This window comes from Lampris incognitus, chromosome 5 (genome assembly GCF_029633865.1).
Source record: "Lampris incognitus isolate fLamInc1 chromosome 5, fLamInc1.hap2, whole genome shotgun sequence".
Lineage (NCBI taxonomy): Eukaryota > Metazoa > Chordata > Actinopteri > Lampriformes > Lampridae > Lampris > Lampris incognitus.
Window position 1 is genome coordinate 1,735,227 of NC_079215.1, and position 19,748 is coordinate 1,754,974.

The 19,748-nt window shown below is 43.6% G+C and overlaps 1 protein-coding gene across 1 annotated transcript in view; it reads left to right on the forward strand.

Moving 5' to 3' along the window:
* The first annotated feature begins 599 nt into the window (after positions 1-599).
* Positions 600-19,748, forward strand: part of LOC130112316 (von Willebrand factor A domain-containing protein 7-like) — a 56,883-nt gene continuing 37,734 nt past the window's right edge. Inside the window, exons 1-4 of the mRNA XM_056279646.1 lie at positions 600-800; positions 7,919-8,126; positions 8,846-8,931; positions 14,714-14,807. Coding sequence (XP_056135621.1) covers positions 600-800; positions 7,919-8,126; positions 8,846-8,931; positions 14,714-14,807 — 589 coding nt within the window. The remainder of the gene's footprint in view (positions 801-7,918; positions 8,127-8,845; positions 8,932-14,713; positions 14,808-19,748) is intronic.

A 19,748-nucleotide genomic window follows, 5' to 3' on the forward strand; every position in this document is an offset into this window, starting at 1 on the left:
TGTATGTATGTATTTATCTATCTATCTATCTATCTCCAGGGGACCGTGTTGTTGGGAGGGAGGGGGGTGTGATGGGGGCGCTGTCATATGCCCCCTCTGTTCTTGTTTGTTGTATTTTGTCTTTAAAAACCCAATAAAACAATTTACAAAAAAAAGACACCGATAGTGTTCGACATGTAAATATCAGTTGTGAAATATTCAGTTTCTCGCAACCATTGCTTGCTCTCTCTCCCTCTCTCTCTCATTTTAACACCTGCTGCTGATTGCCTTGATAAAATCCCTGCTTGCCCTGTTTCACCTATGGTTGACAGCTTCCCCCCTTTGGTGCAGACCACAGCACAGAGTAAGAATTATGAAAGGGAGTGATGCAAAGTAATTCACCTAAAGGACTTTCTTTGGAGTTCATCTGAGGGCTGAGAACACAAGCCGAGGAAGAGCAGGAGGAAGAGCAGACCAAAGCCAAACTTAGACAAACAGGGCTGAGGAAGCAGACAGGGTTAGGAAAAGGCAGAGTGGAGGAAGATTCAGAGCTTCTCTGCTTCATTTCAGGGGAGATTCCTCCAAACGCCACCCTCTCCTCCTCTTCATCTTTCATCGTTATGGCTGCAACACAGCCAACCATTCTCCAAGTGGCCTTGGTCGTCTGTCTGCTAAGCTCCGCCCACGGCTTCCAACCTCTCCTCTCATTTGACGGGAAGTCCGCCACTCACCGTGATATCACACAGCGGGCCATCCTCAGGAAGACGGCCGAGGTCTGCCAGTTCCTCGCTGCAGCAGAAGGGCGGGACTTTAGCCTGGAGGTAAGTGGGTAAATTAACAGTGTCTGAATGGCTTATTCTTCATGCTAATAGTATGCAAATGGTTAGTTTGCAAGTTTATGATGTGAAAGGTATGTGTTTGTACACTAAATAGACGGGGGGGGGGGGAGAGAGAGTATGGCATATATGGTCACTGAACGATCACAACCGTCCCATAATTCTTTGCATCTCTTTCCATGGAACCAACCAACCAACCAGGGGAAAACCGAAGATGGTTTACCTGAAAAAGGTTTACCATTTGCTATTCCTTCCATTGTTCCTTCATTTGTGAGCATCCTCTGCCACTAACTAGTCAGTGTAAACAGCATCTGAAATGAATGGACGAGATGGGGTTGAGACATGGCTACATGGCTAAAAATGCAATCTATGCAACTACAACCGCAAAACTTATTTGCTTTATAGGTTCTGGAAGATATGTGTAAATATTCCATCAGTCAATAAGGTCAATTGAATCTTAACCTCACACAATGTTTTTTGAGAAGCCAGCTACCATAGGCCGAAGGCTAAACAATATTGACTGGCTGTGCTGGCTGAACAGCACACCATCAACACCAACATACTCACAGAATAAGAGAATAAAGCTTAATTTAAAAAAAATATAAGTCGGTTGCATTTGATAAAATTATATCTAGTATGGATGCAGTCTAATTTTGAGAAATTATTTTGTGAAATTCGCCCACTGACCTTCATTCATTTCAACAGTTACTCTCCCTAGAGGTAATTCTTAGAGTTACGTACATAAAAGGGAATTATACCTTCTTTGAAGATGAGCATTATCAATTTTTACTCGTTAGCATAGCTATCACAGTTTTTCTTAACTGTTTCCATGAGTACATACAAAATCCCAAAAATTAACCCCCCCCCCCATAATATGCATGTCCTCCACAGAAGAACATGGAATGAAAACATGCGTTATGGAAAAATAGTTTGAAATTATGATGGTTAGTAAAAAATTATGAGTCAAAAATTACAGGTGGACTATATCTTGTGTAGAAGGTGCGATCTGAAAGGGATTGGAGACTGCAAGGTGGTGACGGGAGAACGTAGCTCGGCAGCATCGGATGGTGGTCTGTAGGACCACCATCCGATCAAGAAGAGGAAGAGGGTGAAGGCAGAGCCAAATATCAAATGGTGGAAGTTGAAGAAGGAAGACTGTTGTGTGGAGATCGGGCAGCAGTTAAGACAGGCACTGGGTGGTAGTGAAGAGTTGCCAGATGGCTGGGCAACCACTGCAGACATGGTGAGGGAGACAGCTAGGAAGGTACTTGGTGTGTCATCAGGACAGAGGAAGGAAGACAAGGAGACTTGGTGGTGGAATGAGGAAGTACAGCAAAGTATACAGAGGAGGAGGTTGGCAAAGAAGAAGTGGGATAGTCAGAGGGATGAAGAAAGTATGACAGGTTAGACACTAAGGAAGGAGAAAATGACTTGTACCGATTGGCTAGACAGAGGGACCGAGCTGGGAAGGATGTGCAGCAGGTTAGGGTGATCCAGGATAGAGATGGAAATGTGCTGACAAGCGAGGAGAGTGTGCTGAGAAGGTGGAAGGAATACTTTGAGGGGCTGATGAATGAAGAAAATGAGAGAGAGAGAAGGCTGGATGATGTGGGGATAGTGAATCAGGAAGTTCAGCGGATTAGCAAGGAGGAAGTGAGGGCAGCTATGAAGAGGATGAAGAGTGGAAAGGCAGTTGGTCCTGATGACATACCTGTGGAGGCATGGAGATGTTTAGGAGAGATGGCAGTGGGGTTTTTAGCCAGATTGTTTAACACAATCCTGGAAAGTGAGAGGGTGCCTGAGGAGTGGAGAAGAAGCATACTGGTACCGATTTTCAAGAAAGGGTGATGTGCAGAACTGTAACAACTACAGAGGTATAAAGTTGATCAGCCACAGCATGAAGATATGGGAAAGAGTAATAGAAGCTAGGTTAAGAGGAGGAGAGGTGATGATCAGCAGCAGCAGTATGGTTTCATGCCATGAAAGAGCACCACAGATGTGATGTTTGCTTTGAGGATGTTGATGGAGAAGTATAGAGGAGGCCAGAAGGAGGTACATTGTGTCTGTAGATTTAGAGAAAGCATGCGACAGGGTGCCGAGAGAGGAGGTGTGGTATTGACCCTTTGCACGTGACGTCACGTCCCACTCGCGGGGAATATGAACGCCATGACGGACGGCAGAAGACTTGGGCGTCAAATTTAAGACAAGCAGGCACGTAAGCTATAGTTCGACATTTCGTTGTTTGAAGCTAGTTTTTATTTTACTTTTATTTTACTTTTATGGTACGACGGTGATTTCCTGCTGTGCCGTGCAGTGTGCTAACAGGCAAGGCCTGAACCTGAACTGACTATATATATATATATATAAACCAAAAATTATGCATTTTTAATCTAATTAACACATTTCATATGAAGAGGGAAGTATTTTTGCTCATAAGAACAATAAAAGTCTGAGATTTATGTGATATTTTTTAAGTGTTACCTTACATGAATGTGAGAAATGGCCAGAGTGGACATGAGAAAATGATTGTAATTTAACAAAAACAGCTAAAAATATACAAATTGTATCTTTATTATTTAATTGTATTTTGCTTCATGCTAACCAGTACACTTGAATCAGTGGCTTCAGACACTGAAAACGTTACTGACAGTTTTATTATGCCTCCTTGTCCCCTTTGAATGTTGTGGACTCAAACTTAACACGTTCTATGGGATGAGCCAAATGCTAGCTAGCTGGCCAGACTGTGTAGCCTACTCTGACATGGCGAGGAAAGTATGGGCTGCTTTTGGTTACAGTCGACTTGAGGTTTGATGGCATCCTAGGGGAAACAGGTTAAAAACATACACAGCGGGCTAGCTAGCTATGTCTTACCTTTGCCATTATGAAGTACATCCCCCTGCTGTGAGAGTAGCGCCGCGGTTCTGTAACCCACCCAGCTACAAAGAACTGGTCAGCTTCCGGACTTGTGTGTGCTTTTAGGTCAGCACCTGTGTGTGTGTGTGTGTGTGGGGGGGGGGGACCCTCCGTTGGTAACACAGTGGTACAGACCGTGTGGACTGAACTCGGGCAGACTGGACGGTTTTGCTTGATCCGTGAACACATCGGTAGGAAGAAGGTACGGGTCGCTAGCTAACCCTGCTATCGCTAGCTAACCCTGCTATCGCTAGCTAACCCTGCTATCGCTAGCTAACCCTGCTATCGCTAGCTAACCCTGCTATCGCTAGCTTCTCCACATATCGCTCTTCGTGCCGTCCTACAAGGTGACTCACTTCACGGGACAACTCCACAGCATGACTCTGACTATTGGTAGCCATCACTTCCATTTAAACTATAATAGCTACTGATCCGTCACAATGTTTTGTTTGTTTTTGTTGTTCGCTTTTGAATTTCCCGGTCTGTCACTTGCTGCCGTCCGTCATGGCGCAGTCTCCCTCATCACGTGATAATTGTGACGCGTCTGCAAAGGGTGAATTGTATGATGAAGTCGGGAGTGGCAGAGAAGTATGTAGGAGTGGTGCAGGATATGTACGAGGGAAGTGTGACAGGGGGAGGGGTGTGGTTGGAATGACAGATGGGTTCAAGGTGGAGGTGGGGAAGAAATATGACAAGACACTCAACGCAGTGTTTCGCCATGAAAGGCTTTATCACAAGTCAATGAGATTATAAACAACATATTTTCTTATTCTTTCAATAACTATAAAACAATCATAACAATAAGGCTTTTCAATAACCTAGAAACATATTCCATCCCCATGCCATGCGAACTTGTGTTTACATGTGAACTTGTGTTTACATGTGAACTTGTGTTCATATGTGAATTTGTGTTTACATGTGAACTTGTGTTCATATGTGAATTTGTGTTCATATGTGAGTGAACTTGTGTTTACATGTGAACTTGTGCTTACATGTGAATTTGTGTTCATATGTGAATTTGTGTTTACATGTGAACTTGTGTTCGCATGTGAACTTGTGTTTGCGGGTGAACTTGTGTTCATATGTGAATTTGTGTTTACATGTGAACTTGTGTTCACATGTGAACTTGTGCTTACATGTGAACTTGTGTTCACATGTGAATTTGTGGTTACATGTGAACTTCTGTTTACATGTGAGCTTCTGTTTACATGTGAACTTGTGTTCACATGTGAACTTGTTTACATGTGTACTTGTGTTTATATGTGAATTTGTGTTTACATGTGAACTTGTGTTTACATGTGAACTTCTGTTTACATGTGAGCTTCTGTTTACATGTGAACTTGTGTTCACATGTGAACTTGTGTTCATATGTGAACTTGTGTTTACATGTGAACTTGTGTTTACATGTGAACTTGTGCTTACATGTGAACTCGTTTACATGTGAACTTGTGTTCATATGTGAACTTGTGTTTACATGTGAGCTTCTGTTTACATGTGAACTCGTTTACATGTGAACTTGTGTTCATATGTGAATTTGTGGTTACATGTGAACTTCTGTTTACATGTGTATTTTTGTTTACATATGAGCTTGTATTTACATGTGAGCTTGTGTTTACATGTGAGCTTCTGTTTACATGTGAGCTTCTGTTTACATGTGAACTTGTTCGGATGAAATCATTGGAACTAAAGCTTTTAGTCTTTTTACATGTTGTTCTTTTACAATTACAAAATATATGTTGTTTTTATAAACGCTTGAAACAACACAAAACAAACATGGTGCAAACGCTGTGCTGCCAGCACAGACTGTGTAACACACAGTCTGTGCTGGCAGCGCGTGCGCCACGGTTAGTCAGCCACGTGGCGTGCGCCTCTGGTGCAGCTGCGTACCGTGTACCCAGACAGAACGCGTGGCGTTTCCCTTCACCGGTCAGAGGCTCGAACTCCCCACAAACCCTCGACAGGTACTCTCCTGATGATGACGACATACACACCAAGAGGCAACAAGTCTTCCCGCATCATTGAAAGCGACACTCCCATGGAATAACTTGTACTGTGTCATGAACTGACATTGACCATGTAATATTCCTACATAATGAAACATGTCCATTATTATAGAAAGTACATACACACATGTTCAACTATCACAGGATTACATCAAGGATCGGCTCTGAGCCCTTTCTTGTTTGCAATGGTGATGGACAGATTGACGGACGAGATCAGGCAGGAGTCTCCATGGACGATGATGTTCGCGGATGACATTGTGATCTGTAGTGAGAGTAGGGTGCAGGTGGAGGAGAGCCTGGAGAGGTGGAGGTATGCACTGGAGAGAAGAGGAATGAAAGTCAGTAGGAGCAAGACGGAATACCTATGCGTGAGTGAGAGGGAGGACAGTGGAATGGTGAGGATGCAAGGAGTGGAGATGACGAAGGCATATGAGTTTAAATACTTGGGGTCAACTGTCCAGAGTAACAGGGAGTGCAGGAGAGAGGTGAAGAAGAGAGTGCAGGCAGGGTGGAGTGGGTGGAGAAGAGTGTCAGGAGTGATGTGTGACAGAAGGGTACCAGCAAGAGTTAAAGGGAAGGTTTACAAGATGGTTGTGAGACCAGCTATGTTATATGGTTTGGAGACAGTGGCACTGATGAAAAGACAGGAGGTGGAGCTGGAGGTGGCAGAGATGAAGATGATACGATTTTCACTGGGAGTGATGAAGAAGGACAGGATTAGGAACCAGTATATTAGAGGGACAGCTCAGGTTGGACGGTTTGGAGACAAAGCAAGAGAGACAAGATGGAGATGGTGTGGACATGTGTGGAGGAGAGATGCTGGGTATACTGGGAGAAGGATGCTGAATATGGAGCTGCCAGGGAAGAGGAGAAGAGGAAGGCCAAAGAGGAGGTTTATGGATGTGGTGAGGGAGGACATGTAGGTGGCTGGTGTGTCAGAGGAAGATGCAGAGGACAGGAAGAGATGGAAATAATAATACATTTTGTTTGTGGGCGCCTTTCAGAGCACCCAAGAACGCCTTACAGAAGACAGTAAAAACCAGCAGCACTGTATCAGGCAGCATAAAGTCAGCGGGGTAGTCAGTAAAAAGTTAACACAACAGATAAGTATAAAATCATCATCTGCACAAAACTCAGTGCAGCATGGATCAGACTGAATATGCCGGTTTGAAAAGGTGCGTTTTAAGATGGGATGTGAAGGTTGAAAGAGCGTCAATGTTGTGAATGTCTTGTGGGAGAGAGTTCCATAGGCAGCGGGGAGAACGACTGAAGGCTCTAGACCCCATGGTAGTCAAGGTGGAGGGCAGAACGACTGAAGGCTCTAGACCCCATGGTAGTCAAGGTGGGGGGCAGAAAGACTGAAGGCTCTAGACCCCATGGTAGTCAAGCGGGCCAATGGTGTAGTGAGTTGGAGAGCAGAAGAGGATGTGAGAGTGCGGGAGGGTGTGTGGATATGAAGGAGTTCAGAAAGATATGAAGGAGCTAGGTTATTAAGGCCTTAAAGGTGAGGAGCAGGATCTTGAAGTCAATACGGTATTTAACAGGGAGCCAATGGAGCTGCTGAAGAACAGGAGTGATGTGATCTATGGAAGGAGTTCTGGTACTGATACGGGCAGCTGAATTCTGGACCAATTGAAGTTTATGAAGACACTTGAGGGGAAGACCAAAGAGGATAGAACTGCAGTAGTCAGTACGGGATGGAACCAGGGTGTGAGTGAGTATGGCGGTGCTGTTAGGTGTAAGTGATGGGCGAAGACGATTAAATTGCGTAGGTGGAAGTATGCAGATCGAGTAACAGTGTTGATGTGAGCTTTGATGTGAGAGTTGATGTGAGAAATGGATGATCCACTGTGGCGACCCCTAACGGGAGCAGCTGAAAGTGGTAGTAGTAGTAGTAAAAAATTATGATTGATGGGCTTTGGAGAAGGTGTATCTCCTTTCTGAGCGGAGCTGCTGATGATCCTGGTAGACATCCAGCTGTTGCGCTAAGCTAGGCTAAACTCACCATTCAAACATTCCCTCAAACTGCATGCACAGACATAAAAATGGTATCCACAAGTCTGTCTGACTCTGTAAGTAGGACATATAGTAAAAAAGGCTCATAAGAGTCCTATAGGTTGCTGTTGTGTTTTTTCTCCCCATATTCCAACTTGAAAAAGTATTTTCACATCTCTGTCTACGTCATAGATCAATGACAGACTCACAGTGTTCGAGGTCCAGAAGGCCTGCTCCACTACTGGGACCTCCACGTCACTCATCTCAACCATCATGTTCCAGTCTTCCATAGTCAGGATGTATTTCAGCAACGCGGCAGTGGACATCATATTGGCGCTGAGTGAAGAGCACCACTTCGATGACGAGACCTTCCAGGGAGGACGAGATGTCATCACAGCTGGTACAGATGAGGCACTTTGTTCAGAACTCAGACTGAGATATCCACTTTTGCAAAAAATTAATAAATAATAGACACTTTCAGACCAACTACTTTTCAAATACTCAGTGATAATTTATGTCCTCCGCAGACTTGATGGTTTGATGTTTACATTATGATTCTTAAGTACTTTGCAGATATGTAGCTAAAATTGTAACGCTAATGCTGCATTTTGAATTTAAACTCTTCATATTTGACATCCCATTTAATAGAAATTTAAATTATGACAGCGTTGCTGTTTTGCCACTGAGAAGGAAAAACTTGGAAAAAACGAAATTGTGTTTCTTTGACCCTAAATAGGTTTAATTTATGGCCTTATTAAACAATAGTAAGACGGCCACAAACTACTGTGTTAAGCTGCCGCAGATAGAAAATGAGGCAGAAGTAGTTAATTTTGTTGGAGAACATTTTCAAAACAGATGAATGGTGGCAAAATGTGTACAACGGCATCAAAAGTAACACGAAGCCTCAGATTAGAATTGGTTGAAATACAGAATTGTGCCAAACATGGACTTAAACTCAACTTAAACCTTTAGGAATTTGCTTTTGAAAGGAGAGACACATTTGAGTCTGTTTTGGAAGGACTTTTTTTAAATACTGAAGGGTAGTGCAACAATTTAATCAGTTACCATCAATTTGTGTTATTTATGTTCTGCTTTATTTCCAATGATTCAACCCTAAAGGAGTGTCTGCTGTGAAGGCCAGCGTGAAGAGGGAGAACTTTGTTTCAGGAAGACTGATCCTGGGACAAGTCTGTCACACCCTACAGGTAGGACGGATAGGTGGACGGATGCATGGATGGAATCAGAATCAGATAAATAATAATAATAAATCAATCTTACATAGCGCTATTCTAACACTCAAAGTCGCTTTACAATGAACAACGGCGAAACAAGACAACAGATAAACAACACAGACATACAGGGGTGGATGGGAAGGGGGGCTACGAGAGGGAGAAGCGGCAGCCACACATGACACCAGCAGTACTCTCCCACTTAGACACATACAAAAGGGCAAGAAAAACAAAAAACAACAGCACTGTAGATGTTGATATAGATATATAGATAGATAGAGCCAATAATCTGAGATTTGTATGATTGTTCTATCAACAGCTTTCGACCCATATAAAAGAAAACCATCTACACTCACCGGCCACTTTATTAGGCACACCTGTCCAACTGCTCGTTAACGCACATTTCTAATCAGCCAATCACATGGCAGCAACTCAATGCATTTAGGCATGTAGACATGGTCAAGACGATCTGCTGCAGTTCAAACCGAGCATCAGAATGGGGAAGAAAGGTGATTTAAGTGACTTTGAACGTGGCATGGTTGTTGGTGCCAGACGGGCTGGTCTGAGTATTTCAGAAACTGCTGATCTACTGGGATTTTCACGCACAACCATCTCTAGGGTTTACAGAGAATGGTCCGAAAAAGAGAAAATATCCAGTGAGCGGCAGTTCTGTGGGCGAAAATGCCTTGTTGATGCCAGAGGTCAGAGGAGAATGGCCAGACTGGTTCGAGCTGACAGAAAGGCAACAGTAACTCAAATAACCACTCATTACAACCGAGGTATGCAGAAGAGCATCTCTGAACGCACAACACGTCGAACCTTGAGGCAGATGGGCTACAGCAGCAGAAGAGCACACCGGGTGCCACTCCTGTCAGCTAAGAACAGGAAACTGAGGCTACAATTCGCACAGGCTCACCAAAATTGGACAATAGAAGATTGGAAAAACGTTGCCTGGTCTGATGAGTCTCGATTTCTGCTGCGACATTCGGATGGTAGGGTCAGAATTTGGCGTCAACAACATGAAAGCATAGATCCATCCTGCCTTGTATCAACGGTTCAGGCTGGTGGTGGTGGTGTAATGGTGTGGGGGATATTTTCTTGGCACACTTTGGGCCCCTTAGTACCAATTGAGCATCGTGTCAACGCCACAGCCTACCTGAGTATTATTGCTGACCATGTCCATCCCTTTATGACCACAGTGTTCCCATCTTCTGATGGCTACTTCCAGCAGGATAACGCGCCATGTCATAAAGCTTGAATCATCTCAGACTGGTTTCTTCAACATGACAATGAGTTCACTGTACTCACAGGGCCTCCACAGTGACCAGATCTCAATCCAATAGAGCACCTTTGGGATGTGGTGGACTGGGAGATTCGCATCATGGATGTGCAGCCGACAAATCTGCAGCAACTGCGTGATGCTATCATGTCAATATGGACCAAACTCTCTGAGGAATGTTTCCAGTGCCTTGTTGAATCTATGCCACGAAGGATTAAGGCAGTTCTGTAGACAAAAGGGGGTCCAACCCGGTACTAGCAAGGTGTACCTAATAAAGTGGCCAGTGAGTGTATATTAACCTTTTCAGTCGGCTTTCAGGCCCTGTCACTCCACTGAAACTGCTCTGACCAGAGTGGTGAATGATCTTTTACTGGCTATCGACTCTGATTCCACTTCTGTGCTTCTACTACTGGGCCTTAGTGCAGCCTTTGACACCACTGATCACTGTATACTATTAGATAGACTACATTGTAATTGTGGTGTCTCTGGCCTCGCTCTCTCTTGGCTTAAGTCCTACTTATCTGGAAGAACACATTGTGTCTGCTGTAGTAATATTACATCAAAATTCTCTGACGTTAAATATGGTGTGCCTCAGGGCTCAATTTTTGGCCATCTAGTTTTTGCTCTTTATATTTCACCTCTTGGCCAAATTATACGCAGTTATGGAATAAATTTCCATTGCTATGCTGATGATACTCAGCTGTATGTGCCTATAAGGGCTGATGCTCATACTCAAATCACTAACTTAGAGGCCTGCTTGGCTACTGTGAAAAACTGGATGTCACTTGACTTTCTGCTTTTAATTTCAGATAAAACCGAGGTGCTGGTCATTGGCCCTGCTAGACACAGACACCAATTTTATCAAGTAACGATAACGATCGACAACTCTGTGGTTTCACAAAGTGCGGCAGCCAAAAGTATTGGTGTTACGTTTGATCCCAGCCTTTCCTCTGATAAGCACATTAAAGAAATCACCAAGACTGCCTTTTTTCACTTACGTAACATAGCTAAAATTCGGTCTTTTCTCTCCATGGCTGACGCAGAGACTCTAATACATGCATTTGTTTCATCCAGACCTGATTACTGTAATGTTCTGTTCTCAGGTCTGCCACATTCTAGTACTAAAAGTCTTCAGATGGTTCAGAATGCTGCTGCTAGAATCCTAACTAAAATTAGGAAATGTGACCATATTACACCAATGCTTGCCTCCCTTCATTGGCTTCCTATCCATGTTAGATCAGAATACAAGGTGCTTCTGCTGACTTATAAAATCCTAAATGGGCTTGCCCCATCCTACCTGTCTGATCTCCTTAAACCTTACGTGCCATCTCGAGCACTTCGCTCTCAAAATACAGGGCTCCTGTGTGACCCAAAGTTAAAAAGAAGTCAGCTGGTGGCAGCAGGGCCTTTTCCTATCGGGCTCCATTCTTGTGGAATAACCTGCCTGCTGCCATCAGACCATCAGAGTCTGTTGAGTCTTTAAATCCAAACTCAAAACTCATCTTTTTGTCTTAGTTTATTAGTAGTTGCCTTTAAGTTGAGTGCTTCACAACCTGTACTGGATGGCGGGTTGGTTTGCTGTCTCAATGAATTTACCAACCACTGCTCTGCCCACCAGATTATCAAGTATAGATTATAGCGTATAGATTATGACTAGTTTATGACTTAATTGGTTATGGCTAATGACTATTGCAAACTGTTCTCTTCTCTCGCATGTCTTTTCGCTCTCTCTGAATCATGTCTTCTCCTTTCTCTTCTTCTGTGTGTGAATGGTGTCATGTGACTCTCCCTCGTGTGCATGTGCAGTCGGTTCTCCTCCCAGGTCTCCGTGGTGATGGTGGCCGCTACTTGGATGCTGCTTGGCATCCTCCTCATCACATTTTCTTTTTATATAGTTTATAAATCCATATATATATATATACACTACCGTTCAAAAGTTTGGGGTCACCCAAACAATTTTGTGTTTTCCATGAAAAGTCACACTTATTCACCACCATATTTTGTGAAATGAATAGAAAATAGAGTCAAGACATTGACAAGGTTAGAAATAATGATTTGTATTTGAAATAAGATTTTTTTTTACATCAAACTTTGCTTTCGTCAAAGAATCCTCCATTTGCAGCAATTACAGCATTGCAGACCTTTGGCATTCTAGCTGTTAATTTGTTGAGGTAATCTGGAGAAATTGCACCCCACGCTTCCAGAAGCAGCTCCCACAAGTTGGATTGGTTGGATGGGCACTTCTGGCGTAACATACGGTCAAGCTGCTCCCACAACAGCTCAATGGGGTTCAGATCTGGTGACTGCGCTGGCCACTCCATTACCAATAGAATACCAGCTGCCTGCTTCTGCTCTAAATAGTTCTTGCACAATTTGGAGGTGTGTTTAGGGTCATTGTCCTGTTGTAGGATGAAATTGGCTCCAATCAAGCGCTGTCCACTGGGTATGGCATGGCGTTGCAAAATGGAGTGATAGCCTTCCTTATTCAGAATCCCTTTTACCCTGTACAAATCTCCCACCTTACCAGCACCAAAGCAACCCCAGACCATCACATTACCTCCACCATGCTTAACAGATGGCGTCAGGCATTCTTCCAGCATCTTTTCATTTGTTCTGCGTCTCACAAACGTTCTTCTTTGTGATCCAAACACCTCAAACTTGGATTCATCCGTCCACAACACTTTTTTCCAGTCTTCCTCTGTCCAATGTCTTTGTTCTTTTGCCCATCTTAATCTTTTTCTTTTATTGGTCAGTCTCAGATATGGCTTTTTCTTTGCCACTCTGCCCTGAAGCCCAGAATCCCGCAGCCGCCTCTTCACTGTAGATGTTGACACTGGTGTTTTGCGGGTACTATTTAATGAAGATGCCAGTTGGGGACCTGTGAGGCGTCTGTTTCTCAAACTAGAGACTCTAATGTACTTATCTTCTTGCTCAGTTGTGCAACGCGGCCTCCCACTTCTTTTTCTACTCTGGTTAGAGCCTGTTTGTGCTGTCCTCTGAAGGGAGTAGTACACACCGGTGTAGGAAATCTTCAATTTCTTAGCAATTTCTCGCATGGAATAGCCTTCATTTCTAAGAACAAGAATAGACTGTCGAGTTTCAGATGAAAGTTCTCTTTTTCTGGCCATTTTGAGCGTTTAATTGACCCCACAAATGTGATGCTCCAGAAACTCAATCTGCTCAAAGGAAGGTCAGTTTTGTAGCTTCTGTAACGAGCTAAACTGTTTTCAGATGTGTGAACATGATTGCACAAGGGTTTTCTAATCATCAATTAGCCTTCTGAGCCAATGAGCAAACACATTGTACCATTAGAACACTGGAGTGATAGTTGCTTGAAATGGGCCTCTATACACCTATGTAGATATTGCACCAAAAACCAGACATTTGCAGCTAGAATAGTCATTTACCACATTAGCAATGTATAGAGGGTATTTCTTTAAAGTTAAGACTAGTTTAAAGTTATCTTCATTGAAAAGTAAAGTGCTTTTCCTTCAAAAATATGGACATTTCAATGTGATCCCAAACTTTTGAACGGTAGTGTATATATTCTTTTTTTTTTTACATGGTGATGGTGGTCGGTTGGCTCGGGGCCTGGGCTGTTCCGGTGGTGTCTGGACTCTGCTTGGCATCCTGCTCATCATATCCTTCATACATCTTATAAGTGCATTATAATTGTGTTATCCTCTTTCAGTGTTGTGTTGTGTAAATTGTGTAAACACAACATCACTGCACGTTGTGCGTCTTGGGAGAGAGCTGCTCCTCTGCTGCTCTCCCTGAGCTTCCTCCCTGTTGTTCCTCCCTCTTAAAGGGTTTTAGGGTTTTTAGAGTTGTTCCGTACCCGATGAGAGGGTCTAAGGACAGGATGTTGTGTTGCTGTAAAGCCCCCTGAGGCACATTTGTCGTTTGTGATATTGGGCTATACAAATAACACTGACCTGACCTGACTGCTACTGCTGCCATGCTCTGTCTATGGAGAGCTTTTACACCAGGCGGTGGGGGAAATATCAATTCGCTGCAAAATAACAATAACAAGTTGTGAAGCTTTTAATCGGTGATCATTTTGTTGCACCTAATCGATGTTTCAACACCGCAGCATTTTCCCTGAATGGCAATGTTGGAGCACAGCGAACAGATCCTATGAAGAAGTCTGACGTGATGTCTTATTCCTTTGAAGTAAAGGCATTCGGTTGTACATTTTCTTTGGATTACTGCAGTTTTCACATTGCACGGTGGCAAAGAGGGGATGGAGCCTTAAAAATCCTGATGTAGAATCAAACTGCTTAAACTTTGGGAAACATCGCAATATGTGTGGAATAGGCCCTAAAATATCGTTGCAGTTTTGAAACCCTACCTGCCAATTCCCAGCCTAATTCCAAACCACATATGGTAACCCACCGCTCTTTATGGTGGACGCGAGGCTAATTTTGTTAACTGTTGATTTTTTTTGCTTTGTTTTTTTTTTTTTGTTTACAAATACAGGACTTCTACAGCCACAGTAATTGGGTGGAGATGGGAAAGAAGGCACCCTACAGTTTGCTCATCCAACCTGACCAACCTCTGGAAAACCTGGCAGGTAGGACACTGCTATGAGCACTCACGTAGGCACGTGGTTTGTGCGAGGTATGCTGTGTGTTTCCTACATTTCCCCTTCCAAACCGTCCTGGGGGAAGCGGCGATGCAAGAGGGGAGGACCGATGGGAAGAGCAAAGAGAAACGAGTGTAACTGGAAACCAAACATTTTGTCACAGCTTCAGTAAAACAGCGTTCTTGTGGAGCCTCCTCGCTGTACACTGAATATGATTCAGATCCAGACAACTTTATTTATGCCAGAAGGGCAGTTCAGCTCCCACAGTCCACCCAGACATACAGCGACTCACAGACAAGCAGCAGTCTTCACCATGTCAGAGACAACAGACACATCAGTACACGGGCGAGACATGCACGCTGCCACCCTCAGCCGCCCTGCACGCAGACTCACACGAGGGCCAGGCGAAGGGCAAAAATCCATAGAAGTCAAAAGAATAGAACCATAAATAAACAAAGGAAGCATCCCAAGATGCATTGCACGCCACATTCCCCCACTACAGTCAGTGAACACACAGACCCACGAGCCATGCGACAAACAGACAAGGTACCAACCAGCTGTTGTGGTTTAAACAATATGAAGCATTTATTTAAAATGACTAACCCCAGCATTTACCAGCCTGATAGCAGAAGGAATGAAGGACCGAGAATAGCGATTCGTTTTCCCAGGGGGCGCTTTATCACGCCGGCCTGAGAGCATCACACGGAATTGACTGGGCAGGACGTGGTCAGATTGGCTAACAATTCCTTTTGCTTTCTGGGCCACACGTTTCTCCCAGAGGGAGCGCGAGTCTCTCTGCTGGACTCCCATTATCTTGGAGCAGGCCTGAACCCTGCTGTTTAGACTCCCTGTCCTTCACAGACAACCCGTCAAACCAACACGCAGAGGAAACACTTCAAAGACCTTCACTAAATGACTGGTAGAAATACACGAGATGCTGGTCCCCACAGACACAACTGGCCGTGTCTGTGGGTGGGAAGCCAGATGTGGGTATGTGTCCTGGTCGCTGCACTAGCGCCTCCTCTGGTCCATCGGGGCGCCTGTTCAGGGGGGAGGAGGAACTGGGGGGAATAGCGTGATCCTCCCACGTGCTACGTCCCCCCTGGTGAAACTCCTCACTGTCAGGTGAAAAGAAGCAGCTGGTGACTCCACATGTATGGGAGGAGGCATGTGGTAGTCTGCAGCCCTCCTGGATCAGCAGAGGGGGTGGAGCAGAGACCGGGGCGGCTCAGGAAGGGTGGGGTAGTTGGCTGGATACAACTGGGGAGAAAAAGGAGGGGGAAATTTGCCATGTACAATGAACACACACACACACACACACACACACACACACACACACACACACACACACACACACACACACACACACACTCACCCTGACACCTAGATGCCTCTGCTGATTAATTTGCGGTGTCTGGAGAAGCACAAAGCGGTTTCACCACATTGCACCACAAAATAGTTTGTCTTGTTTTAGTTTATTGTCATATTCATTCAGATCCAGCAGCTTTCACCCGCCACCAACCACTGCCAGGTGAAAGCTGCATGGCATGAGATTAGTGCGAGCAGAAACTGGATTTCAGCTGCATGAGTTTGAGTTAATGCTAATGTTGCTGTGGCTCTGAATTGTTGACCCCCCCCCCACACACACACACACATCAGAAGTATTAATACCTGAATTTTACGACTCATGAACTGCTGTAATGTCTTTAGAAAAGCATTTGTCGTTTATGATTTTGCATTTTTGTCAACCGTATCATTACGTGATAACAGTAACTATATAATTAACGCCAAACAAAGGTTAATTGTTCGGTGAAATGTCATGTTGGGTTTTATCACATGACACATTGAGTATGTAAAACTTTTTGTGCTGCTTCGTAATTACACCACACTGTTAACATAATATCTCATGATGCCAAAGGGGGTTAACTTGTCTAAATGAGAGAGAATGCTGCTGTTTTATCAACCTATAATGCTGTACGCTAAACTAACAGATGAGGTGTAAAAGGTTACATTTTGTAGATTTTTGATATTACAGCCATCATATCTTAAATGAAACACAGTTGTACCCTAATATGGCAATTTACAATGATCAATACAAAATCTGGCAAACTAGCCCTCCACTCAGGTAACATGGGTTCATCTAATAATAACTTTATTTATATAGCACCGCTCTAAAAACAATGTTACAAAGTGCTTAACAAAAGAAATAAAACCAGACAATGCAAAAATAAGAATAAGACCAAATAAGTGGGAGTAAAAATTAAAACAGCATAAGTAAATAAAAACAAATGTAAAACATTTGCAAAAGCTTTCACAAAAAAGAAAAGTTTTAAGACAAGATTTAAAAGATGCTGGAGGCTTGGTTTGTCTTGGTTCAACAGGAAGAGAGTTCTATAGTGTGGGGGCTCTAACAGCAAAAGCCCCATCACCCTTTTTAACCAACCAAGACCTGGGAATAACCAGCAGGGCTCCATCTGCAGGTCTTAATGTTTGAGAAGGCACATACCAGGTCAATAAGTCAGAGATGTATCTAGGAGCAAGACCATGTAAAGCCTTAAAAGTGAGCAATACATTTTTAAAATCAATTCAAAATATAACAGGAAGCCACTGTAGGGAGGCAAGCACAGGAGTGATATGGTCATGTCTCTTTTCCTGGTAATAAATTGAGCAGCGGAGTTTTGTAAAGACTGCAGGTGGTGGAGGGAGCCCTTGCTGATACCTGAGTAAAGTGCATTGCAATAACAAAGCCGTGAATAGATAAAAGCATATACACCTTTTCGTAGGTCAGCAATTGATCAAAATGACTTAGAGAGATTACTTTGAGCTGGAGAAAACAACACTGAACAATAGGTTGGATTTGATTATCAAAACCGAGGTTGGCATCGAATATTACCCCTAAAGTCCTAGCAGCCTGCTTAAGATTATTTGACAGACCTCCAAGATTAGTACCAAAAGGATTTTTAAGTCTGATGTCATTCTGTTCGGGGACCAAACAGAATGATGTCAGACTTAAAATCATTAATTGAAGACAATTTTCGGATATCCAGGATGTGATGTCAGAGAGGCAAGTTGTGAGATTTGCTAGGGTGCTAGGATCTGTGGATTTTAGTGGCACGTATAACTGAGTGTCATCAGCATAAAAATGGTAAAACACAAAATGATTTTGAATAACCTGGCCAAGAGGCAGCATGTATATAGAAGACAGAAGGGAGCCAAGAACTGAGCCTTGAGGGACACCACAACTCAACTGAGCCATCAAGTAGAGTTACCCAGAACAACAGAACAAGTTCTGTTGGAGAGGTGTGAGCTTAATAAACTAAGAGCCGAGCCCTTGATGCTGTGGTGGCAAACTTTTTGATAAAAAGAAAATAGTCGGTCTTGTCTCTCTGAGTTCGTTTAATTCACAGAAAAAGCACTTAAGTGGTCTCAAGCTCACTGAGGCAACAGTGAGCCCAGGGCATTAGTTACATGATTTCTTTTATAGGGTGAGACAAACAACTTGCCTATCAGGATGGAATGTGGTTTTCTGCTAACACCAGATAAAGGGGGTAGTTTCCTTTATCTGCAGGTGCCAGCGCTTCTTCTTGCTAGTATGGGAAGGTCCCATACTAGCACAGGTGTTCTTTGTTTGTCTCAGTACCAAGGTTACAGCAGAGCCTGTGTCAGTTTGTATTTTTTCATGACGGTGCCTACCCAAATCTCCAAGCGATGTAAGAGCATACTGTGATCGACTGTGTCAAAAGCAGCACTTAGGTCTAAATGAACTAAAATGGAGCAGTCACTTCTGTCTGTAGTCAGCAGTAGGTCATTAGTAACCTTAACTAGAGCTGTCTTGGTTCTATGAAGTGCTCTAAACCAGACTGGAAACTGTTAAAAACACTTAGTTTCTAGAAGCATCTAGCATGCTAAAGCAGCACTGCATTGCTGATGTAGCACTGCTAATGCAATATCCATCCATCCATCCATCATCCAAACCGCTTATCCCGCTCTCAGGGTGGCGGGGATGCTGGAACCTATCTCAGCAGTCACTGGGCGGCAGGCGGGGAGACACCCTGGACAGGTCGCCAGTCCATCACACGGCCCACACACACACACACACACACACACACACACACACCTAGGGACAATTTAGTATGGCCGAGTCACCTGACCTACGTGTCAGTATACAATGTTTTAAAAATATACATCAAAAACCCCACAATGTGTTTACTTGGATAAGCAATCACTATTACTTTTAAGCAACATTTTTATAAACTCTTTATCGCAGGTGACATTAGTGGTCGTTCATCGTCCATTCTGATGGAATAACCTCATTCAGCAGGTGCTAAGACCTGAAAGGCTTACAAAGGAATTTGTTGGGCGCCCCGGTGGCCCACCTGGTAGAGCGTGGACCACATAAGGCTGAGTCCTTACCACAGCGGCCTGAGTTTGAATCCGACCCGGGCCCTTTGCTGCATGTCATCCCCTCCCCTTCCCCTGCCTTTCCTGTCCCTCTCTCTCTCAACTGTCACTATCAATCAAGTCAGAAAATGCCAAAAAAAATAATCTTTAAAAAAAAGGGGGGGGGGTCATCAGATCTTTTCTCAAAGTCCTTGGATGTGTGTTGCAGCGATTTGAATCTGAATCGTAAGAAATTAATTTGAAAGCATGTTCAGTGATGAATTTTTACCTCACATAACCTTGATATAAAAGATGAACACTGTATTTGAGAGAGACAAAGTTCACTTTTAAACCCTACTACATTAACTTTAAAATTCTAAAATTATGTCCAGATTCATGCAAGTTGAATTCACTCTCTGCAATGCAAATTCAGATTTATACATTCAAGTTCAATTTCTGCTGGCGTAGTAGTCATGCCGTTTAAAAACTTGTTTCAGTTTTCTGTCTAAATTAATTTCACTGTACAGGGCAAACAGTACACACACACAC